The sequence below is a fragment of the Trachypithecus francoisi genome, unplaced genomic scaffold (assembly GCF_009764315.1).
Source record: "Trachypithecus francoisi isolate TF-2019V2 unplaced genomic scaffold, Tfra_2.0 Lachesis_group10, whole genome shotgun sequence".
Taxonomy (NCBI): Eukaryota; Metazoa; Chordata; class Mammalia; order Primates; family Cercopithecidae; genus Trachypithecus; species Trachypithecus francoisi.
In genome coordinates, this window is record NW_022681455.1 from 129315707 (window position 1) to 129340933 (window position 25227).

The following is a 25227-nucleotide window of genomic DNA, read 5'->3' on the forward strand; positions in this document are numbered from 1 at the left end:
CCAGGAGGTGGGTGAGGGCCAGGTGTGTGTGTGTCCTGGGCTGCGTGCTAAGTTCAGACGGCGGACGTGTGCCCTCTCCCAGTCTGGAGGCTCCGAGTCCCAAGTCCAAGTGTCGGCAGGGCCAGCCTCCTTCCAGAGGCTCCCTCCTGGCACTCTCAGCTTCTGGGGGCTTCAGGCGACCCTCATGGCTGCCTCCCATCTCCACCTCCATCTTCTCATGGTCTTTTCTGTCTCCTTTTCTGTGTCTCTTAGAAAGATACTTGTCATTGGTTTTAGGACCCACCTGATAATCCCATTGATCTCAAGAGCCTTAATCTAATTACATTTGCAAAGACCCTTTTTCTAAATATGAGCATGTTCATAGACTGCAGGCTGGTGTATCTTTTGGGGGCCACTTGTCAGCCATGACACAAACTCACGCCAGCTTTGCACCGTGCGGCTGGGCTCTGTGGGCCCTGTCTAACCTGCAGCCCTTGCCCTGGAGAACGACCATCGCAGGGCTCACAACCCAGCCGCAGGCATCCTCCCGGCAGCGTCGCTATACCCCACAGTGCCCTAGAGATCATGCTGCAGGGCTGCCCAGGCCCCTGGGACCCAGCCCCTGCCACTCAGCCCAGGCCCCCAGGACTGCCACGCTCCACTGCCCCTTGGGCCGACCCTGGCGGGAGGTGGCTGGACAGGCCCAGACCAGGCACCCTCATGCCTGCCATGTCTCTCTGCAGACGAGCTGGAGCCGGTGGTGCAGGATGGGCAGAGGCGTGTACGGGCCCGACTCAGCCTCGCCATGGGCCTGTCCTGGGGCCCGTTCCACGGGAGTGTCCAGACCGGAGCCTCGTCCCCCGGGCAGGTGGAGCCGGTAAGCAGCCCCCACCCCCGCCCCTGCCCGCCCACCCGATACAGGGCAACACTGACCCAGGGGACAGGCCCAGCTTAGACGCCAGGCCAGGAGCTCTGGCCACTTTGTGTGGAGCCTGTGGGAAGATTTGGGCCTGAGACACTGGGACCTGGAGGGCGGGGAGGGATTCACTGCCTGGGGGCCCACGGAGGGCTTCCTGTAGGAGGTGATATTGGGCCTTTGGTGCCTTAGGGAGGACTTCCTGGAGGAGGGGTTCTTTAAGCAGGACCTTGACAGATAACTGGGCATTGGGGCAGGGGAGAAGAGCATTCAAGGGGAGGAAGGAGCAAAGCAGTGGCCCAGGCCTTGGGGGTACTGGGACAGTTAGGACGCTGCAGCAGAGGGCAAGAGGGTAGTTCTGCGTCTGTCCCCGCAGACCCTTCTGACAACAGGCGTGGCCGTCAGGCCCGTGGTCTCCATGGCCTTGGCACGAGTGCTCACCTCCTTGGTGATAGCCCCTGCCTGGCAGAGCCTTCCAAGGCAGCCCCTTGCCGCTAGACATGAATGCCTGTGTGGTTTGTCTTGGATGCACTTCTGGGGCCACCTCCGACTTACGACAAGTCAGTACGGTTTCCTCCGAAGAGGGTATAACAGTTTCTTTTAAAACACGTCTCAGCTAAGAAAGGGCACTGATATACAGAAACCTGTGAGTATGCGTGGGGCCACGTCATGGGCAGCATAGGGTCTGGGGCCGCCTGGGTCGTTCACACAGCCTTTTGCCACTCAGCAGGCAGATGCGTGTCCCAGGCCGCTCAGGGATTCCTTGGGAAGCTGGCCCAGGACAGAGGGCGTCCCCCTTCACTAGGCCCTGGAGTCTCCTGCCTTTATGCCATTTCCTTGCAGGCAGGCCCCTGCCCGCTGTGAGCCTCTACTGCCTCAGCCTTTGGGACCTTGGGTGAGACACAGGGGTGCCTAAAGCTTCCTTTTACATCTGAGCCTGCAGACCCTGAGAAGGCGCATGGGCAGGGCTGCAAGCTTGTCTGTGAAGCAGGGGCGCCCATGGCACCCCTGCCTGCGAGGGCAGCTGGGCAGGTCCCGTGAGATGTTCAGAAGTGGTGTTTGACACGGGGCACGGCTCAGTGGGCGCTGCGGCCAGCAGCCCTGCAGGAGGGGTGGCTCCCTGGCCCCGTGGCCTGGAGCAGGGAGGTGGAAGAATAGGAGTGGAAGTTCAGTGGTGGTCAGTTTTCTCCGTGGAAGGAGCCACATTTCAGCTGCACCACAGGAAGGAAGCCATGGTGTTTAGAGCTGGCTCTGTGGGGCGTGAGCTCCCCATCACTGTATGTGTGCAAGTGGCAGTTGATCCTTCCGGAGTGCTGGGATGTGGGGATGTTGGCAGGCATTTATGGTTGCCAGGAGGAATGAATGGATGGGCTGGGAGCTCCGTGGCTCTCATCTCTGAACTCTCAAAGTGTCAAGAAAACCCATAGGTAGAGACCAGGGGTAAGTCCGTAGGGGCTGAGATTAGAGGGCTCTGTGAGTTCCAGACACCACAGGCCTATCCTCACTTCCTCCTCCCTGTATCCTATGAGGTGGGTCCTGCCACTCCATTTGACAGATGAGAAAACTGAGGCTCCAAGACATTAAGTGAATTGCCCAAGTACCCAGGATCAAACAGCAGAGGGAGAACTAGAACCCACGTCTGCCCATCCCCGGAGACCCTCGCAGACTCCTTAATGACGGGGCTGAGGGGCTGGCACCGGCCCGGGAGTCATCCCCACGGGCTGCCCTTTGCCCTGGCTGCAGTCACCCCTCCCTTCCCGCCTGCCTCGGCATTTAGTCCTGCTCTGGCCTGGGGCACAGGCCATCCTGGGGAGACGGGCGCAGGGTTAGAAACCCTCCCAAGTGGGGAGATAATGTCTGGGGGCACAAGGGGAGCGAAGGCCAGAGGAGCTGCTGAGGCTCTGCGGGGAGCCCGGGGAGGAAGGAGCCCCCGCTCCACTCTTTCCTCCTCTGCTTTATCTCCTGCAGAATTAAATCCTTGATTAACCCTTATCTCCCCAGCGAGGCGCTATCTCCGCCTTGGCGCCGAGTGTCCAGACACACCGTACAAGATGATTGATTTCTTCAAGATATGCACGCCTTTCCGATACTTCATTTATTGTCTAAATATTTTTGCGTTTCAGTGGGCCCCTGTGGCTCTTGGCTGATAGGTCCCAGTTCTCTCCCCGACCCCTCCCTGAGGAGGACGTCGCCTCCTGCCTGGATCACCCCAGCTGCTGCCGGCTTTTCTTCTCTCTTTGTAGAAGGAGAAGGGGGAGGGGTGCAGATGCGATGCTGTGACCCTCCCCGCAGCCTCCACAGGCCTGGGGCTCGCTCACAGGCAGGGGTGAAATGGGCCAGGGTGGCTTCCCCCTCAGTCCTCCACCTCTGGACAGTGGGGGGTGAGCACCCAGGGAGGAAACTGAGTGCCCGAGTCCCCGGCCGAGTCAGGAGTGTGGACTCTGGCACCGACTTGCTGTGTGACCTGGGGCAGGTCGCTTCCCTGATGTAGCAACTGCTCCCACCTCTGCCACACCCGGGGCTGCAGGAAGGGACCCGAGGGGCCCAGCCAGCTTCAGAATTTATAGTCAGATACAGAAACACTCATGGTGGAGGGGTAGGTGGACGGATGGATGGGTAGATGGATGGATGGATGGATGTGTGGCTGGAGGGGTGGGTGGATGAGTGGGTGGATGGACAGATGGATGAGTGGGTGGGTGGGTGGGTGGATGGATGGATGGATGGATGGGTGGGGGGATAATGGGTGGATGATGGGTGGATGGGTGGATGCGTGGATGGATGGATGGATGGATGGATGGATGGATGAATGGATAGGTGGGTGGATGGATAGATGATGGCTGGATAGGTGGATGGGTGGATGCATGGTTAGATGGATGGGTGGGTGAGTAGTGGGAGAGTAGGTGAAGGTGGAGTGGGTAGATGGATGATGGATGGATGGATAGATGGATGGATGGATGGGTGGGTGGATGGATGGTGGGTAGACAGATGGATGGGTGGGTGGATGGATGGATGGACAGATGGATGAGTGGGTGGGTGGGTGGATAGATGGATGGATGGATAGATGGATGGATGGATGGATGGGTGGGTGGATGGGTGGATGCATGGTTAGATGGATGGGTGGGTGGATGGATAGATGAGTGGATGGATGGATGGATGGATGGATGGATGGATAGATGATGGCTGGATAGGTGGATGGGTGGATGCATGGTTAGATGGATGGGTGGGTGGATGGGTGGGTACATGGGTAGATGGACAGAAGTGTAGGTAGATGGATTGACGGCTGGGTGGATGGATAGATGGATAGATGAGTGGATGGATAGATGATGGCTGGATGGGTGGATGGGTGGATGCATGGTTAGATGGATGGGTAGGTGGATGGGTGGATGCATGGTTAGATGGATGGGTGGGTGGATGGGTGGGTACATGGGTAGACAGACAGAAGCGTAGGTAGATGGATTGACGGCTGGGTGGATGGATAGATGGATAGATGAGTGGATGGATGGATGGATGGATAGATGGATGGATGGATGGACGGACGGAAGGAAGGATGGATGGTGGGTAGACAGATGGATGGGTGGGTAGATGGATGGTGGATAAGTGGATGGATGGGAAGATAACCAGGTGGATGAATGGATAGATGTATGGGTGGATGAATGAGTGGGTGGGTGGATAGATGGATGGATGAATGAATGTGTGGGTGGCTGAGAGGGTGGATGGATGGATGGACAGATGGATGATGGGTGGATGGGTGGATGCATGGGTAGATGGATGGGTGGGTGTATGGGTGGGTAGATGGGTAGATGGACAGATGCGTAGGTAGATGGATTGACAGCTGGATGGATGGATGGATGGATGAGTGGGTGGGTGGATGGATGGATGGATGGATGGATGAGTGGGTGAAGGAGGGGTGGATAGACAAATAGATGGGTGGATGGATGGATGATGGATGGGTAGATGGATAGATGGATAAATGGGTGAATGGGTGGACAGGTGGATGGATGGGTGGGTAGATGGATGGTGGATAAGTGGATGGATGGGAGGATAACCAGGTGGATGACTGGATAGATGTATGGGTGGATGGATGAGTGGGTGGGTGGATAGATGGATGGATTAATGAATGGGTGGGTGGCTGAGAGGATGGATGGATGGATGGATGGATGGATGGATGGATGGATAGATGATGGCTGGATAGGTGGATGGGTGGATGCATGGTTAGATGGATGGGTGGGTGGATGGGTGGGTACATGGGTAGATGGACAGAAGTGTAGGTAGATGGATTGACGGCTGGGTGGATGGATAGATGGATAGATGAGTGGATGGATAGATGATGGCTGGATGGGTGGATGGTGGATGCATGGTTAGATGGATGGGTAGGTGGATGGGTGGATGCATGGTTAGATGGATGGGTGGGTGGATGGGTGGGTACATGGGTAGACAGACAGAAGCGTAGGTAGATGGATTGACGGCTGGGTGGATGGATAGATGGATAGATGAGTGGATGGATGGATGGATGGATAGATGATGGATGGATGGACGGACGGAAGGAAGGATGGATGGTGGGTAGACAGATGGATGGGTGGGTAGATGGATGGTGGATAAGTGGATGGATGGAAGATAACCAGGTGGATGAATGGATAGATGTATGGGTGGATGAATGAGTGGGTGGGTGGATAGATGATGGATGAATGAATGTGTGGTGGCTGAGAGGTGGATGGATGGATGGACAGATGGATGATGGGTGGATGGGTGGATGCATGGGTAGATGGATGGGTGGGTGTATGGGTGGGTAGATGGGTAGATGACAGATGCGTAGGTAGATGGATTGACAGCTGGATGGATGGATAGATGGATGGATGGGTGGGTGGATGGATGGATGGATGGATGGATGAGTGGGTGAAGGAGGGGTGGATAGACAAATAGATGGGTGGATGGATGAATGGATGGGTAGATGGATAGATGGATAAATGGGTGAATGGGTGGATAGATGGATGGATGGGTGGGTAGATGGATGGTGGATGGATAACCACATGGATGGATGGACAGATGCGTAGGTAGATGGATTGACAGCTGGATGGATGGATAGAAGGATGAGTGGGTGGGTGGGTGGGTGGGTGGTGGATGGATGGATGGATGGATGGATGGATGGAGGGTGGGTGGGTGGGTGAATGATTGGTAGGTGGATGGATGGTGGATGGATGGGAGGGTGGGGGGTGGGGGTGGATGTATGGATGATTAGGTGGGTGAGTGGATGATGGATAGGTAGGTGGGTGGGTGGATGGATGGGAGGGTGGGAGGGTGGGTGGATGGATGGATGGGAGGGTGGGTGGATGGATGGATGATTAGGTGGGTGGGTGGATGATGGACAGGTGGATGGGTGGGTGGATGGCTGGATGGATAGACGGATATATGGCCTGAGGCCAACCCCATTGTCCCCCCAGCCGCTGTTACCCGCCGCTCCATGCTGTTCCCCCACCCCCATGCTGTTCCCTCCCCTGTGCTGTGAAAACTAAAGGGAGAGTAGCCTGACTCAGCTCCCCAAGCCCAGCCTTCCCCTGCTATGAGATCAGGTTCTGCCATGACGATGACCCCTGACGCCAGGCTCTGGGGCTCCCTGCATGGTTTCAGAGGACTGCTCAGACGTCTGTGGTGTTTCCAGGTCTCCCCATCCCCAGGTGAGAAAGCCTCAGGCCATCATGGGTCAGGGACCTCCTGCTAAGGTCTCCTGAGCACAAACACCGTGTTTCCTCCCCCATGCTGTTCCCTGTCCCCGTGATGCTCCCCTCCCCCGTGCTGCTCCCCCACCCGGTGCTGTTCTCCCACCCTGTGCTGTTCCCTCCCCCATGCTGATCCCCCTCCCCCGTGCTGTTTCCCCTCCCCCATGCTGTTCCCCCCACCGTGCTGTTCCCCTTTTCCCCCCGGTGCTATTCCCCCCATGCTGTTCCCCTCTCTGCTGTTCCCTCCCCCATGCTGTTCCCCCCACCGTGCTGTTTCCCCATCCCATGCTGTTCCCCAACCCCGTGCTGTACCCTCCCCTGTGCTGTTCCCTCCTCTCTGTTCCCTCCCCATGCTGTTCCTTGGCCACCTCATATCCACACCCTCCCTTCCTCACCCTCCAGGCCTCAGCCAACATCCTGGCACAGCCACCCCCACTTCCTGTCTCAGCCTGTTCTGTGTCTCTGTCACCGCCCCCTCCAGGCACCTACCTGCTGTTTCTGGCCAGCTCCACACTCCAGCATCCACGGGAGACGCAGTTCTGTTCACTGTGTTCCCCACACCTGGCAACAGCTGATGCACAAGCCCTGCCTGTCAGATAAGGGAGTGAGTGAGTGAGTGAGTGACTGAGTGACTGAGTGGATGAAGTGGCAGCAGCAAGGTGGCAGGGGTCTCACAGACCTGGCTTTAGTCATGCAGGCCTCAGGCCCTCACCTGGGAAATGTACTTCTTGCATGGTCGAGGGAGACAGAGGCACTGAGGGACCAGCTGGTGTCTCTGGTAAGATGATGGGGAGGTGGACTTCTCAGGATGGGCTCAGCAGCCTCAGCCTCAGCCCCCACTCTCCCGTGAACCCGCTGCTGGCCTGCTACCCCGCGGTGACCTGCAGATGGCCGAGCAGGACATCTGCAGGGGCTTCTAGGGGGCTCCCTGGGCCAGGCCACCTCAGCAGCCCTGCAAGCTGCACAGCGAGGTTTGGGAACGGCCTCAGATAAAGTTGTCACAGTGGATGCGGCGCAGATAGGGTTTCCGATGGCTATCGGTGCTGCCGCAGAATCCAGACACTGACCTCTTTGTGGGAGGAAACAAGGAGTATTCTCAGGTCCACCCGGGGATTTAAAGTGGCCGCCGCTGCTGGGGCCGGCGGGGCCCAGAGGAGGGACAAGGCAACCCCGAGGGGCGGCAAGCAGAGTGGACTCTAGGGCCCTCCGCGGACCCTGGATACACCTGCCTGACCAGGATGGGTGCCGAGCCTGTGGCACCCTGGGAGCCATCGCCCACATCTCTGAGAGTCTTGGCAGAAGGGTCAGGTTGGGAAGTTAAAAATAGGCCCCCTCCCAAGGCCAGGTGCACTGGCTCACACCTGTAATCCCAGCACTTTGGGAGGCCAAGGCGGGCGGATCACCTGAGGTCAGGAGTTCGAGACCAGCCTGGCCAACATGATGAAACCCCATGTCTACTTAAACTACAAAAATTAGCTGGGTGTGGTGGTGGGTGCCTGTAATCCCAGCTATTTGGGAGACTGAGGCAGGAGAATCGCTTGAACCCGGGAGGTGGAGGTTGCAGTGAGCCAAGATCCCGCCATTGCACTCCAGCCTGGGGGACAAGAGCGAGATTTTGTCTCAAAAAAAAGAAAAAAATTGGCCCCTTCCCCACTTGCTCCCCACTGCCCACAGGCAGAGCAGGGTCAGGAAGGGCCTGCAGCACCAGAGAAAGGGCTTCTGTTGCAGGCCTGATCAGAGGTGGTGAAAAAAGAGACAGAAAAAAATCAACAGATAGACCTGTGCCCAGCCAGCCCCTCCGCAAGGGAAGCAGGAGCTGAAATGGGCTTCCTGCCCCAGCATCTCCTGGCCCCGGCCCCAGCAGTGGCTCCCAGGGTGGGCAGGTGGCCCCAGGCTGGCTTCAGGGGTCCTGCCACTCGGCACCGGGCAAGACACTGGCTCAGGGCTGGCTGTGTCCACGCCACCTCCAGGCTGGGGACCCTGGTGGCCCCGGGTGAGGCTGTGCTCCCCTCTCCCCTGGGAGGTGTTGGGGGTGGCCCCTGCATCCCCAGAAGACACAGCAGACTGGCAGGGAGGCCCTCACCCCTTCCCAGCCCGTGGTCACAGAAGTGGGAGTGGCAGGTCCCTCTGAGAGTGTTTGGCAGGGGGGACTGTGGCAGGGCGGCCCGAGCTTCTTGTGTTGCACCCCTAGTTCTCCCACCTGTTCCCTCCCGGGTCGGGGGCGAGTGTCAGATGTGAGCCTTGCCCTCCTTCCCCGTGCCCCTCCCCACCTGCACACCCAGGGCAGGTGCCCCATCGTGCCCCACAAACACGGGGTACACTCGGCGGGGCCGGGCGGGAACATGGCGCCTTCCCTCCACTCAGGACTGCCACAGAAAAATCGGGGGGTTGTGCAGCGTCAGCAAAGTTGCAGCGCGTGTTTTTATCATGCTGCGAACACGCTGCTCCTGGGAGTGATAAGCATTAAACCGACCGGGAGGCTGTCAGTCTCAGTTTGAGGGTTTAGAAATATTGGGACGAATAATTAGATTTCATATCGTTACCGCAGCACCCATCGGAGGATCAAGCAGATTAATTTTTTTCACCCTCCTCTACTCATTAATATTCATTAGAGGCTCGGGAAGGCCAGAGTGGGGAGGGCCAGGCCCCAGCAGCCTCTCCGAGCACTGACTGCCTGACCTGGGCGCAGCCGGGACACAGTAGCCACTGGTCACCCACCTTTGTGCCAGGAGTGTGCCTGCCTATTGCCCCTGGGGTTTGCCCCCAGGCTGCCCCAGCAGAAGGCCCTGTCCAAGCTGGCCAAGCCCCACAGCTTGCATGCAGCTCCTGAGCCCTGCCCTGCGGCCCTGGGAATCACTGGGGTGTCCTTTAAAAGGGGGGCACCCACCCGATGCCAGCCTGGGCAAAGCAGCTTCTTCAGGGGAGACGCTCACCCCAGTGGACACCCAGCATGGACTGCCCCAGATGTGCCCCGTGGACAGCATCCCCTGGGGCCTGGAGGCACCCCCTGCCCACTTTGTCCTGCCAGGTCAACCCAAAGCAACAGCCAGAGCTGGAGCTAATACGCATCCTGTGTTGGCAACCTGCTAGGCTGGCAACCTGCTAGGCAGGCAACCTGCTAGGCTGGCAACCTGCCAGGCTGGCAACCTGCTAGGCTGGCAACCTGCTAGGCAGGCAAAAGGCTTCACACAGATCACGGCCTCCCAACATACTGGGAGGAAACTGAGTCAAGGGAGATGGGACTGACCCCCCTGAGGCTGCCCCAAAGGCTAGTGGTGGGCTTGGGGTGGGTCCAGAGTGAGCAGGGGCTCGGCCTCCCCTCCATCCCCCTAACAGCCATGTGGGGAGAGGGCAGAGCCCCGTCTGCAGAGAAGGTGAGCCAGGAATTGGGATGGCTGCTGGGAATGGCTTCACACTGGGACCGCAGGGTTGCACCCACCCTGGCCAGGGCCAGCCCACTGGCCAGCCTAGCTCTGCTCACCTGTTCTGTGGCTGGGCCGTGTGGAAGTCACCTGCTCTGCCGGCCAGCCTGCCCCAACCTTGCCTGAGTAGTCACTCAGCATCCCAGCCCAAAGGCTGTATCTTGTTAGATTTCTGAGTGCCCTGCAGATGGGCCGAGGCAGGGGTGGCCCAGAGGGGTCCCTGCATACGGGTCTGGCCGTGCCCTGCCCATGGTCGCAGCAGGGAGGCTGGGCCTGGCTGGGACCCCGCTGCCCAGCTCTGCGGCCCACAGGGTCCCATGCGTGGCTGGCAAAGGCCAGGAAAGCTCATGGGCTGGCACCTGGTGGGGAGGTACCCCAGACCCACGGGGGGCACCCCTGCACTGTCACCAGCCCGGCCCCTTCTACCATGGCAGGGTTGGGCTGACTGCCGTCCTCACCACCGGGCTGCACAAACCTGTCCGGTTCCAACAGCAGCATTTGTAGGTGACACTGGCTTTTCAGTCAAAGGTCATGATGTAGGAAGTTTCTGATTAAAAGGCATTTATTTGTATAGAAAAAGTGTGTTTACAGGAAGTGCTGGAGCACGTGCGTGTGCTGTGCCTCCAGATTGGGCACCCAGGTGGCTGAGCCTGGGGACTACCAGTGCAGTCAGCAGCACAGGGCCGAGGGTCAGGGCGCTGAGGCTGAGTCAGCCTTGCAGGAGGGACCAAGGCCTGAGGGGCAACAGCGGTCACCCCTTCCTCCACCACCACTTTCTCCCCTTGATGGCTGACCAGTGTTGGGCACCACAGAGTGAGGCCACAGACTGCCCGCCCCACCTCGTCCTGTCCCAGCCCCAGACTGCACTGGGATGGGGCCCCTCACATTTCCTGTGCCATTCGGCTGGGGGCCGGGGCGCAAGGGACACAGGAAATGAGGCGGCCTCCACGGGCTCCGCTGGCAGCCACCCCGAGGGCTGAGCCCAGAGTGTTTTCCTTCCAGACTTAGCCTAAGCCACCGCCGACAGCACGGCATGGCCCGATGCACTGGCATGAGCTCTGTCCCTCCCCTTCCCGGGCCTGTTTCCTCACCCATTAGATGGAGAGGAGGGCGCTACCTGCTTTCCAGGGTGACGGTGAGGCCAGGTGGGCCAGGGCTGATCCAACACAGTGCTGGTGTCTCAGGCCCGCAGGAAGGGGGCTGACCGGCCTCAGGGTGGGGAGAGACCCACTGAGTCCAGTGGGTGCTCCCTGGCGTCCACTGTGTGCTGGCCCCGGGAGAGAGCAGGAACGCAAGTGGCCCTGCCACACCCTGTGGCAGGTAGGGGAGAACACTGATACACAGATATGCAGACACAAGTGTGAGTTCAGGCTCCGCTGCTTACTGGCTGTGTGACCTGGGGCATGTTGCTTGACCTCTCTGGGCCTCGGTCTCCACAAGAACCCCATGCCCAACCCTGGAAGGTACCACTCCCTGCCAAGTCTCCCAGCCCCAGCATGGTGTAGCCGTGCTGGCCAGCTATGGCACAGATGGCCCATGCCACACCTCTGCAGGCTGTTGGGCCAGTGACTGTCCACAGCTTGGCCTAGCAGCCAAGCCGGGAGGCAGATCCATGTCACGGATGCCCCACATACCCGCGGGCACCCCCAGGCAGGCTGACGGACCCCTCCCCACGTGTTCCTGCCCCCCCCAGAGCCCAGCCCTGACCCTGCTGCTGGTGGACGAAGCCTGCTGGCTGAGGACGCTGCCCCAGGCCCTGACCGAGGCCGAGGCCAACACAGAGATCCACAGGAAAGGTCAGTATGATGCGGCGCCTCCGTCCCAAGCCTTCCGGGAGGTGGGGGTCACTCGGCTGTCCCTGGGCTGGGCTCTTAAAGGGAAACCAGCCTGCTAGGGCCGGGGATGGGGGCCGGGGAACTGCTGGCCTCGGGCACTACAGCGTGCAGCAGACACTCCACTGGGACCAGTCAGCCCAGACCATGAGTTCCTGTATGAAGGTCTCGCCTGGCAGGCTGAGCCACGACAGGTGTCTGTGGCAGGGGGAATGGGGGCGGCTTCTGCCCCTCAGGGGGACACCATGATCCCTGTATCTCCTCCCTACCTTGGCTGCACCTCTGGGAACCCACCAAGGGCAGCAGCAGGGACCCCAAAGCCAGGCTGGCTGGCAGGTGCCACTGGACCAGGGCTCCACATCATCAGGCTGGCTCCAGGAAAGGTCAAGGTGGCCATCCAGGAAGGACAAGGGGCCTTGCCATGCTGCTGCTACTGAGGGTGGCACATCTGGGCGGCCTGCACCTCTGGGCGCCCGGCGATGAAGCGAGAGGCCCTCTGGGCTTAGGTGGGTCCACTGGCCAGTGGAGTCCCTGGCCCCAGCACAGGGTGGGGACAGGCTGTGGTGTGTGTAGGCAGGGCCGGCTCAGGCCTGAGGCCAGCACCGCAGAGAATGTACAGCCTGGGCACCCCAGGTGAACAAGTCAGCCCCACGCAGCCTGGGCTCTGTGGGCTAAGGCTGCCCCCTTCGGGCCACTGCAGGAAGAACCGCCCTTGGACGGTTTCCCAGAGAGCGGGGTCCCCTCTAGGGCCCCACCTCTGGCTGCCTTCCCTGAATGGCCGCCCACCCTCCATGACATCTCTTTCCTGGGAGACTTCCCCAGGGCCCTCCCACTAGGATGGGCGTAGGGCAGGGAGAACTGGAGACAGGCAGACTGTGAGCACCCACAGGGGACCCCCCAGCCTCGCCCCTGAGGCAGGATGGCCCTGGCAGCCAGCCAGCCACAGCTGTGAACACGGGGTGGCCGCCCTCCTGACCCCATCCTCCACCCTTCGTTTAGGATGGGACAGGGCAGTGGGGCACAAGGTCCTAGGTTTGGACACCTGTCTCCCTCCAGATGACGCGCTCTGGTGTAGGGTCACCAAGCCGGTGCCCGCAGGGGGACTCTTGAGCGTGCTCCTCACAGCTGAGCCCCGCAGCACCCCCAGCCACCCTGTGAAGAAGGAGCCAGCAGAGCCCACGTGCCTGGCCCCCGCACACGACCTCCAGCTCCTGCCCCAGCAGGCCGGGATGGCCTCCATCCTTGCCACCGCAGTGATCAACAGTGAGTGCTGGGCTCCCCAGGCCCGGGGCGGCTGCTCGACCAAGGAGGGGCAGGCAGGGCAGGAGAGGGTGGGAGCTGAGGGTGGGAAGCTCAAGGGCCCCAGGCTGCCGACAGAGTGAGAGGGAAGGCGGGGAAGGAGGTGATGTGGGTGGTCCCAAGTTCAGAACACACAGGGACAGGAGGGTCCCCAGAGCCCAGGGCTACCACAGGGAAAGCCCCTGCCAGTAGGCAAGCGGGCTTAGGCACAGACCCAGGTCTGCCCTGCATACCACACCAGAAGCCTGTGCTTTCCCTGGGGGCAGCCCTGCCTGTGGGACCCTCACCTCGGCCCTCCTGGTGTTTGGGGTCAGGTCATTCCCCAGTGGAGGTCTCCTGGGCACCATGGGTGGTGAGCAGCAGCCCTGGCCCCGGCCCAGTAGGTGCTGCCACCACCTCCACCTCCAAGTTGTGACAACCAAGACACCTGTTGGTTTTTGTTGTTTTTCGAGACAAGGTCTCCCTTTGTTACCCAGGATGGTCATGAAGTCCTAGTCTCATGCCATCCTCCTGCGTCAGCCTCCTGAGTAGCTGGGACTTCAGGCACCTGCCACCAAAATCTCTCTACATGTGGCCGCATGTCCCTGGGGACAGAGCCGCCCCTGGGGACGCCTGAAGTGAACAGACATCACTCTTGCAGTGACACTCTCGGAAACTCTGAGGGTGGCTGTGGGAATCAGGAGTCACTCACCCCCAGCCAGGTGCAGGAGCCACACCTGTGATCCCAGCACTGTGGGAGGCCGAGGCAGGAGGACCGTTTGAGCCCAGGAGTTCAAGACCAGACTGGGCAACACAGCAAGACCCCGTGTCAGCTAAAACTTTTAAAACTTAGCCAAGAGTGATGGTGCGCCCGTGCACCTGTGTGGCCGAGGACAGCATGTGGCCACCGTGGATAGGCACAAGGCATGCAGGGGACACATGGCAAGTCTGGCTCCAGCCAGCGGCTGGGGCTTCCCAGGGGGATGGGGACTGCACCAGAGAACATTTGGAGGCGACAGTAAGACTCGGGTTTAGCTTTGGTGACCAAAGAGTTACAAAACTGGATGAAAAGCGACCCTTGTGAGCAAGTCAGATGTGAAAACAGCTTGAGGTAGGTGGAGACAGCCAGTGGTTAGGGCCAAAGGGACCTGCAGGGCCAAGTGTGTGGCTTTGGTGTGGCCACTGGGGGGATGTCGGCCCATATGGTCGTCTGGGGAGCAGATCCCCACTCTTTGAGTGTCCTGACCTCAAGACACCTGCTAGATGCACAAGAGAAGTCACAGAGTCTGTCGAGGGACAACGATGAGGCTCAGAGAGCCCTGGGGCCTGTGGACCCTGGAGTCAGGGGACAGAGGACATCTCCCAAGGGACAGAGAGTGAGTTGAGATAGGTTAGAGGGGGCCCTGGAGGGCGGCAGGTGGTCTGCCACATGCAGGCTATGGCGAGACCAACGGCAGAGAAATGACTGCTGGTCCTGACAGTGCAGAGGTCGCCATGACCCTGACGGAGGCCGCTCTGGGGAGGGTCAGAGAGGAGGCCTGAGCAGGGGCCAGCTGGCCAGAGGGGGGCTGGGCTTGTGTGCCTGGTACCCAGGACATAACGACCCATGTTATGTGCTGGTGGGAATGGTTGGTGACACTGGAGAGAAGGGGCCGAGTGGCCAGGTCAACACCCAAGCCCAGGTTGGGGGCTGGGTCGGGGCAGGGCAAGCCACTGCCCCAGGGAGCCAGGAGGGCAAAAGAGAACATGGGCCACAGGTGACTGAAAGGAGCCAGGAGCAAAGGGGGTCCCCATCTGCCTTCGTCTCTTCCCTGGAAGGAGAAGGCACAGAGGGAATGGGAGGCCAGAGCGACACTCCACCAGGATGGGGAGGGGGTGCCCCTGTAGTGTCTCGGGGTGTCCAGGAGACCCAACTCCAGGGGAGTGCCCCGCTGATAGAGACAGTGAGACAGTGGGGACAGTAGGCTGGTGACGGTCCCATCCTCCAGCCGGGTCCTTGCCCACACAGCCTGCGGAGACCACCTCCCGATCTCTGAGAGGCAGCTGCGGGTGCCCCAGGCTCAGCCTCTGCCTCGGTTTCCCCCTCGTGGGTCTGACATGCCTTATCCCCAGGCAGCAGTGTCCTGGGAACGCTGCTGCTTTGGAAGGTCACCACCGAGGGCAAGACATCTTGTTGGCATTCCTAAATCCTGCCCTAGCACTTCTGCAGATGCCAGGGCACAGCCGCTGCTTGGCTGCTGCTCTGGAAGAGCCGTAGGAACCAATTCCAGAGTCAGATCCAGTTTAATTCTTGAGCCTCCAGCACTCTAGGCCCGTCTCACCTGTGAGGCGGGATGCAGAGGCACCTGCCTGGAGAGGCACCTGCCTGGACTTGGCCTGTGGTCATCAGCAGGCGGCAGCCTTTCTAAACTGCATGGCCATAACCCCTCTCCCCACATCCCTGCAGCAACAGTCCCCCACAATAACCTTGGAGATGTAGAAACAAACCCACCCGGTGGCCTCCCAGATCTGGGACCCAGCTCAAGGCCTCAGCTGAGAGAGGACAGAGCTGCCTGCAGCCCCCAAGTAAAATGAACCTGAGAAACATTAATCAAGAGCACAGGAGGGAGACGTGAGCCAGAAAAGTCGCCAGAACAACTAGGTGCAGAAAGAAGAGCCACCTCACCCAGGCAGGCACTGAAATTCCTCCCAAGAGGCGAGAGGTGGCAAGCAGGCCGCAGGGGGGAGGGCGTGGGGGCACGGGCCACCCCGTGTGCTAACTGCAGACTCAGGATAAACGTCGGGGAAGCCGGGTGAGAAACCAGCACTAACCTGCAGAGGCAGAAACCAGATATCACATCGGGCTCTAAGTGGAACGGGCTTGAAAGCCAGATAAGGAATCCCAGGGCCCCTGGGTTCCACACAGAGGCCAAGGCCAAGCTGAACAGGCCCTCCCTCTCCGTGTCTTCAGCCCAGGGGCCACGGGCAGATGGCGGGGCAGGGCTCTGGGGCACAGAACATTCCTTAAACTGCTATAAAGACAAACTGAGACCATGCCAGAGAAGTCCTCCCCCGCTAGCAAAACCACCCTAAGCAGAGTGCAAGCCCCCAAAACTCTCAACAGTTATAAGCAGAGTGCAAGCCCCCAAAACTCTCAACAGTTATAAGCAGAGTGCAAGCCCCCAAAACTCTCAACAGTTATAAGCAGAGTGCAAGCCCCCAAAACTCTCAACAGTTATAAGCAGAGTGCAAGCCCCCAAAACTCTCAACAGTTATAAGCAGAGTCCAAGCCCCCAAAACTCTCAACAGTTATAAGCAGCCCATGCGGGTCAGTGTGGTGAATTTGGCAAATCTGAGCAGCCAGGCAGTCGCTGACATGGAGCCACCCAGGTGTGTGGGTGCATGGGGGCTTCCTAACTTCTGCACTCCTAGTCTCATGCCCCACATCCCCGAACTCCAGTCAGCAGCCATCGTGTGCCTGAGTGCTCAGACTGTGCACATGGGTCTTCTTTGCAGCCTGGCACTCCCATGCACCTGCACGCACATCTGTACACGTTTCCTCTTCCACGGCCTCCCGGGTCCACACGGTCACCCCAGTATGTCATAGATGCTAGCCTCGCCCAGCAGTGTCCACTTCTTCCTTCTGCCCCCATGAGGCCAAAGCGTCTCCTTACGGGGCTCACCACTGGAAGGGGACCCATGGGGCTTCACTCAGACCCCACGCCCCACAGGTCCCAGGGCTTCTGGGATCTACGGAACGGAGTGGGGCTGTCACAGGACCATCCACGAGGCTTATGGTTACAGGGAGGGGTCAAAGCCTCAGCTCCGGGGGTGGGGAGGACGGTGGGGTCCGTCAGGGCCAGGCCCTCCCTCCGCCCACAGCCTTGCCCCGGCTGGCAGGCTGGCCCTCAGCCTGCCCCCGCCTGCTTCCCACCCCACAGAAGACGTCTTCCCCTGCAAGGACTGTGGCATCTGGTACCGCAGCGAGCGCAACCTGCAGGCGCACTTGCTCTACTACTGTGCCAGCCGCCAAGGCGCCGGCTCCCCGGCCGCAGCTGCTACGGACGAGAAGCCCAAGGAGACCTACCCCAACGAGCGCGTCTGCCCCTTCCCCCAGTGCCGCAAGAGCTGCCCCAGCGCCAGCTCCCTGGAGATCCATATGCGCAGCCACAGCGGTGAGCCCCCACAGCGGTGAGCCCCCACCCCGGACGCGGGTCCTCAGGATGCCGGCTGCTTCCCCACCCAGTCCTGCAGGCCACCCAGGAAAACCCACATGCAGCACCCACAGTGCCACGATTCACCTGTGTGGTCTCCAGCACACCCAAGACCCCCGCAGGGGCCCAGAGCAGGCAGGCCAGCCTGTGGGCTATCTGGGTAGTCAGCTGAGGGCTGGGCCCACTGCAGTCCCCAGAGACAAAGGGCCGAGGGGGGGAGGGGTTTAAAGAGCCTTCAGCACAGGGTCCCCCCCTCTGGCACAGATCACGGCCCTTGGCCCAGTTGCCTTCCTCGTCCCTGGAGTCCCAAGGTCAAGCTGGCCCGGGCACCGCTCTTATGCGCCCTGTGTTCCAGGAGAGCGGCCCTTCGTGTGTCTGATCTGCCTGTCGGCCTTCACCACCAAGGCCAACTGCGAGCGGCACCTCAAAGTGCACACGGACACGCTGAGCGGTAGGCACCGCAGGGGCCGGGGGATGTATGGGGCCCGCCCTCCGCCCTGGGCCCTGACCAACTCGTCATGGCCCACAGGTGTCTGCCACAGCTGTGGCTTCATCTCCACCACAAGGGACATCCTCTACAGCCACCTGGTCACCAACCACATGGTCTGCCAGCCAGGCTCCAAGGGTGAGATCTACTCGCCAGGGGCCGGACACCCAGCAACCAAGCTGCCCCCAGGTGAGCAGCCCTGTGGGGGCCGCCCCCGCCCCTTGGGCCCCCTGAGCCGAGGAAAGGGAGCGGGCTTGTCGCCCAAGACAGGTGGGTGTCCATTTCGGCCTTGGCTCTAAACCACTTCCGCCCACCCCTCCCATCCCGGAGCTCGCCTTTCAGCTCTGACCCGCCAAGTCTTGCCCCAGGCCTGAGGTGCCACCCCCGCGGTCTCTCTGCAGACAGTCTGGGTAGCTTCCAGCAGCAGCATACGGCCCTGCACGGCCCCCTGGCCTCCGCGGACCTGGGTCTGGCGCTCACCCCATCGCCAGGACTGGACAAAAAGGCCCTGGCAGAGGCCACCAACGGAGAGACCAGAGCGGCCCCCCAGAATGGAGGCAGCAGCGAGCCCCCGGCGGCCCCCAGGAGCATCAAGGTGGAGGCGGTGGAGGAGCCGGAGGCCGCCCGTGCCCCGGGCACCGGAGAGCCTGGGCCCCAGGCCCCGTCGCGGACGCCGTCGCCGCGCAGCCCCGCCCCGGCCAGGGTGAAGGCTGAGCTGTCCAGCCCCACGCCGGGCTCCAGCCCGGTGCCAGGCGAGCTGGGCCTGGCCGGGGCCCTGTTCCTGCCGCAGTACGTGTTCGGGCCCGATGCGGCGCCCCCAGCCTCGGAGATCCTGGCCAAGATGTCCGAGCTGGTGCACAGCAGGCTGCAGCAAGGCGCGGGCGCGGGAGCCGGCGGCGCGCAGACCGGGCTCTTCGCGGGGGCCCCCAAGGGCGCTACGTGCTTCGAGTGCGAGATCACCTTTAGCAACGTCAACAACTACTACGTGCACAAGCGCCTCTACTGCTCGGGCCGCCGCGCGCCCGAGGACGCGCCCGCCGCGCGCAGGCCCAGGCGCCTCCCGGCCCGGCCCGCGCGCCCCTGCCCGCCCGCCGAGCCCGACGCGCCGCGCTCGTCCCCGGGCCCCGGAGTGCGCGAGGACGGGGCCGGGGGTGCGGCCACGCCCGAGGACGGCGCGGGCGGCCGGGGCAGCGAGGACAGCCAGAGCCCGGGTAGCTCTGTGGACGACGCGGAGGACGACCCCAGCCGCACGCTGTGCGAGGCCTGCAACATCCGCTTCAGCCGCCACGAGACCTACAGCGTGCACAAGCGCTACTACTGCGCCTCGCGCCACGACCCGCCGCCGCGCCGCCCGGCCGCGCCCCCGGGAACCCCCGGGCCGGCCGCGCCCCCGGCCCCCGCCCCAGTCGCGCCCGTGCGCACGCGCAGACGCCGCAAGCTCTACGAGCTGCACGCGGCCGGCGCCCCGCCCCCCCCGCCGCCTGGCCACGCCCCCGCGCCCGAGTCGCCGCGGCCCGGAAGCGGAAGCGGCCACGGCACCGCTCCTGCGCGCTCGCCAGGCCCAGCGGCCGACGGTCCCATCGACCTAAGCAAGAAGCCGCGGCGCCCGCACCCCGGAGCCTCGGCACCAGCGCTGGCCGACTACCACGAGTGCACGGCCTGCCGCGTGAGCTTCCACAGCCTCGAGGCCTACCTGGCGCACAAGAAGTACTCGTGCCCCGCTGCGCTACCGCCCGGCGCGCTCGGCCTCCCCGCCGCCGCCTGCCCCTACTGCCCCCCGAACGGCCCGGTGCGCGGGGACCTGCTGGAGCATTTCCGCCTGGCGCACGGCTTGCTGCTCGGCGCACCCCTGGCCGGCCCGGGGGTCGAGGCCCGGACGCCGGCCGACCGCGGCCCCTCGCCGGCACCTGCGCCCGCCGCCTCCCCGCAGCCCGAGCCCCGCGGCCCCCGGGACGGCCTCGGCCCGGAGCTCCAGGAGCCGCCGCCGGGCCCGCCCCCGTCTCCGGCCGCCGCGCCGGAGGCCGTGCCCGCCCCGCCGGCGCCCGCCTCCTACTCGGACAAGGGCGTCCAGACCCCCAGCAAGGGCACGCCGGCGCCCCTACCCAACGGCAACCACCGGTACTGCCGCCTTTGCAACATCAAGTTCAGCAGCCTGTCCACCTTCATCGCCCACAAGAAGTATTACTGCTCCTCGCACGCCGCCGAGCACGTGAAGTGAGCGCCCACACTACAGCCGCAGACGCTTTGCACGCCCCCCGGCGAGGCGGGGGGGGTCCGACCCCAGGCCGTACGGACTCTCGCTCCTGGGAACCCCGCCGCGCACAGGCCTCGGCGGAGGGGCTCGCAAGGGACAGCGCCCGCCTGGACCCTTGGCACTTAATAAAGAAGTACAGTTTGATGAGCATGGTGGTGGACCAGCCTAGTTCTCTGAGCCGGCGGGCACACGCAGCCAGCGTCACCTCCACCCCCGGTTTGTACACAGGCCCCTGCGGCCCAGAGTGGCTGGGCCCCTGGCGGAGTCACACCGCAGGTGGTGCTAAGAGCTAGGCCGAGCCTCAGGTTGGAGACCACAGCACACACTGAACCACTGCAGGGCCAGCCGCTCTGGGCCCACTCAACCCCACCCCTGTCCATGAACCCCTAGGGAGGGCAGCCTCCGCACTGCTGACCCTCTCTGCGGCCTACTTGGCCACCAGACACAGAAGGGAAGGGCACTGTCCTGGCTGACCATCCCCCAACCCTGCATGGTCCTGGGGGTCCGATGTCCCCCATCCAGTCACAGACCACCAGGGATGGCAGGGGTGGGGGCGCTCTGGGGAGGATGAAGCCCTGTGGTCGCCAAGGAGGGGTAGAACGGGCGAGTAGGTGGACAGGAGAGGAAAAGCAAGGGCAAAGCGTTCCCTGGCCTTGAGGGGGTCCTGATGCTCACTGGAGGGTGCCCCTCTCCCTCAGAACCAGGGCTGGGGACAGCTGTGTGGTGGCGGAGTCGGTGCAAGGGCCGGGGCACCCCACCCTGTCTTCCCTGCCGTGCTGGGCTGACCACACTGAGGGAATACGTGGCTGACCACAGTGAGCCAGGGCATCGCCTTGCCGTTTGCAGCTGGGCGGCTGTGGGCAGCCTCCAGCGTGCTTTCTCACTGGAGAACGAGAACATTTCTCCATTCCCAACGTCACTTTATTTTTTTATTTTTGGAAACAGGGTCTCACTCTCTTGGCCAGGCTGGAGTGCAGTGGCACACTCACAGCTCACTGCAGCCTTGACCTCGTGGCCTCAAGTGATCCTCCCACCTCAGCCTCCTGAGTAGCTGGGGCTCCAGGTGTACACTACCATCCCCAGCTAATTTTCATGTTTTTTGTAGAAATGGTGTCTTGCTATGTTGCCCAGGCTGGCCAACCCTGTTTTTTTTTTAGAGCTGAGGTCATGCTCTGTTCCCCAGGCTGGAGTTCAGTGGCATGATCATAAGTCACCTGCAGCCTCAAACTCCTGGGCCGAAACCATCTTCCTGCCTCAGCCTCCCGACTAGCTGGGACTACAGGCTTGACCCACCACACCTGGCTAACTTAACAAATTTTTATAGAGACAAGGTCTTGCCCAAGATGGTCTCAAACTCCTGACCGCCAGTGCTCCTCCAGCCTCAGCCTCCCAAAGCATTAGGGCTACAGGCGTGAGCCACCATTCCCAGCCCATTTCCAGCTCTGCTTGAACTAGCTGCAGTTTTTTTAGCTTTGCCCAGCAGCCCTGGTGAGTGCAAGCAAATGAGGCAGTGGTCTCGCCTCAGAAGCCCGAGGCACTTCCCAGCCAGTCCAGGGCTCACTCTCCTGCCCGCAGCTCCTGGGCCTGGGTCTGCAATGCTTTCAGTGGTCTCTGATGCCTTTGTCCACCTGCCCACTAGGGTGTCTGGCCAGATGGGGCCTGTGGCCAAAGCCACTAGACAGACAGGGCTCCCACCGCCTCCCAGGGGCCTGAGCTTCTTTTCCTCACAGACACCCCTTTTGTTGAAGGCCAGGTGATAATGGGGACGGGAGGCACGGACCCCTCAGCCTGCTCACATTTGCATTGTTCTACATGAATTTGCATGGAGGGTTCAGGAGGCTCTGCCCCCAGGTCCTCCCCAGGTGCAGGCAGAGGGTACAAGATGTTCTAAGAAATAGAAACCTTGGTGGGAGATGTCACTGTGTGTTCATTTAAAAGTAAACTTCTTAAAGGTGCCTAGAAACTTGAAGGATACAGTCTGGTGAGCGACAGGTGCTCAAAGGGGAAGAAAACTCCAGCGTCCTCACCCACCTTGAGCCCCACCCCAAACCTGACCAAGTGAGGCCCCGTAATGGGAGACACAGAGGAGAGGCTGGAAGACAGAGCCCAGCAGCGCTGCACAAACCCACCCTGCACCACAGGAGTGGGAGTTCCTGGGCCCTGCAGCCCTTTCTGAGCTCACCTCAGGCAACAAGGACCTTGTGACCGGGACCCAGACCTGAAGTCACCCCGGAGAGGGCCCCGCCGTGGCCTGGACTGGAAAGCAAGGACCCTGTGACTGGGACCCAGACCTGCAGTCACCCCAGAGAGCCCCACCATGGCCCGGACGCAAAGCGTTAGGGCAGCACACTGAGCCTCATGAAGGGCCCTGCACCTTTCCTGGCTTGCATGACCCCCCACTGCCCCTACCATGCAGGGCTGGGTACCGCTGCCCTCGCCCATCCCAGGTAGTTCGCGTGCGGCCAGAGTCCGTCCCCACTGCACCCAGGACTCGCTTCTGGCTCACGCCTTCTGCACAGACCCTGGGGCCCCCACACCTGGCAGACGCCATCAGTCACCCCTACTCCCTCAAGCCATCACCCCAGTCCCCCCCGACCAGACCCCCACCTGGACCTCCACCCTATGCCTCCCCTGCAGCCACTGACTCGGTGGTGGCCCAGGCCTTCTCCCGACTCTTCCCCAGGAAGCTGCCAGCCCTGCTCGCAGATGCCCCCTCACCCCGCCGCAGCTGGTTCTCTGCTGCGCCAGGTTCAAGGCTCTGAGTCTGCCCCAGTCTCCCCTTGAAGTTCTCCCTCCACACTCCTGGGGTGGGCTCATGGTCTTCTCTCCACTAACTCTCTAGTCCAGCCACCGGACTCTCAGCCCTGCACCTGCAGACCTACAGCCCCGGTGTCCCTCCAGGCCCTTGATGTACCAGGAGTGACTGCACCCCCCACACACCTGTGACTTCTGCCCACACCTGTGCAGGCTCCCCGCCCCCCGCCAGCCCACCTGTCTCCCCACACCTGCGCAGGCTTCCCCGCCCCCGCCAGCCCACCTGTCTCCCCACAGCTGCGCAGGCTTCCCCCCCCCCCCCCGCCAGCCCACCTGTCTCCCCACACCTGCGCAGGCTTCCCCCCCCACCAGCCCACCTGTCTCCCCACACCTGTACAGGTGTCCTCTCAGCCACCTGTCTCCCCTTACCTGTGCAAGCATGCCCCTGGCTCACTATCTCCTCCCCTCACCTGCACAGGCGTCCTCACTGGCCCCCGCCCCTCAAGGTGAAGAGCACCAGCCTTGCCTACTCACCCTTCATTGTCAAAGCAATGCTTGATTTGTCCAAAACCCACCGCTTCCCAAACCCATCCACCATCGCCGACTCCCAGGCCTGAGACTTCACCCTTGGGTCTCTCTGAACAGCCGCTTCCAAATCTCAAGGGTCCACTCCCCACACAGCTGCCACCACTCCCCTCTCCCCTGCTCTGAGGCCCAGCCCCGACCCCGGGTACCTGTGCTTCACATGTGAAACCCCTTCGTTACTGGCCCCACCTTCAAAGATCCAGAAGTCCCCCTTCTCTGCCTCAGCACAGAGGAGAGGAGCCTCCCGACGGTGGCCTCTCCTTAGAGCAGCCCCCGACCCCGCTAAGTCCACCGCCCTCTGGACCCCCTGCTGCAGCTGGCCGCTCCCAGCAGTGCCTCCTAATGCCCTCTTTCCTCCTCCAAGGCTGCCCTTGTCATCCGGCTTTCAGCTTATCTGGCCCTCAGACCTGTCCACGGCTCACTTCCCGTGTAGGAACGGTCACTGCATCTCTGTCCCCGGCTCACCCCGTGTGGGAACGGTCACTCTGTATCTCTGTCCCCGGCTCACTCCGTGTAGGAACGGTCACTCTGCATCTCTGTCCTCTTGCCCGTTGCCTACTGGCCTGTCTCCTGTGAAAGCTGGGGCTGCGCCTGCTGGACCTCTGCCTCCCAGGCACCCACAAGTGGCTGGCACCGAGGAGGGGTCTGCATCCATTGAAGTCACAAGGGTGTGTGTGGACCACAGACAAAACAGCCAACCCCTCCCCATGCCCAGCAGTCAGTCCCACTGTCACAGCCACACGGTCCACTCGTGGCACATGGCGCACAGCCACCATCACAGCCCACTCTCCAGTCACACTGTCCACTGAGTCCCATGTGTGACCTGAGCTGCTCGGACCCCTGCGTTCCAAGCTGCTCCCTCCCCCCTCCCCCCTGACTCCTCCTCCCTCCCCATTCCCCACTTCCCCCTCCCCCTCCCCCCTCCCCCCACCTTTACCTGTGAAACTCCTTCTTCCCTCAAGACTGGCTTAAAAGTTCCCCCTTGGGGCTCCCCAGCCAGGCTGTGCCTCTCCCCTGCCCTGCACAGGATCGGCCTCCCACCTCCACCCTCCTCCTTCCGGGAGGGCTCCTGCCTCCTTCTATCTGAGCTGCGTACGGCCCAAAGCCGCATGCAGGCTGGCAACCCCTAGGCAGGGTCAGCCCAGCCTGCCCGGAGTCCCTCACACCACTTGGGACTCAATGTCCACGAGACAATGCAGGGCAGCCTCGCCCTCCTGAGGCCCCTTTATCTGCTAGGCACAGCGTCTGGCCTCTCAGCCACACCATGGGCTGGGTGCCCTGACTGTGCACGAGGGCACCAAGGTTCCATCGGGACACGCCTCCTGCCCAGGCACCTGGTGGGCACAGCTGGGCCGGGGCACGTCCCGCTGCCGGCTTTCAGCACCCAAGCATTCTCGACCACCAGCCATACCGCTGGGTTCTGGCTCCCAGCCAGGCCCTGGCTTACAGAAAGCTCAGGCCTAGCAGAAGCCCACCCCAGCCTGCCTGAGGAAGAGTGGGAATGGACAGGGCCCCGGCTGCTGGCCCTGTCTCCCACACCAGGACACCAACATGCAGAGCAGGACATCATCTGTGGCTGGGGGGCTGCATGAGCCGACAACCATCGGATGGGTCTGCTCTGAAAACCCGTCCCCACCTGCTCCTCCCCCAGCCTACCCCTGGGAGAGCCCAGCTTTGGAGTCTCAGGTGGAGCCTCAGGACGCCAGGAGGCATCTGCAGGGGCGTTGCAGAGGGGGAGGGAGGAAGGGTGGGAGGAGGCAGCCCCACCCCCTCAACACCCAACCCCCTCCTCCTTGGAGGCACCTGGGAGAGA

General features: G+C 62.0%; 1 protein-coding gene across 1 annotated transcript in view; it reads left to right on the forward strand.

The window, feature by feature from the left end:
* ZFPM1 (zinc finger protein, FOG family member 1) overlaps positions 1–22038 on the forward strand; it is an 80037-nt gene extending 57999 nt beyond the window's left edge. Inside the window, exons 4-10 of the mRNA XM_033219312.1 lie at positions 723–856; positions 11725–11827; positions 12920–13126; positions 17062–17295; positions 17690–17785; positions 17864–18010; positions 18223–22038. Of these exons, the coding sequence (XP_033075203.1) occupies positions 723–856; positions 11725–11827; positions 12920–13126; positions 17062–17295; positions 17690–17785; positions 17864–18010; positions 18223–20039 (2738 nt within the window). The 3' untranslated portion in view covers positions 20040–22038. The remainder of the gene's footprint in view (positions 1–722; positions 857–11724; positions 11828–12919; positions 13127–17061; positions 17296–17689; positions 17786–17863; positions 18011–18222) is intronic.
* The last annotated feature ends 3189 nt before the right edge of the window (positions 22039–25227 follow it).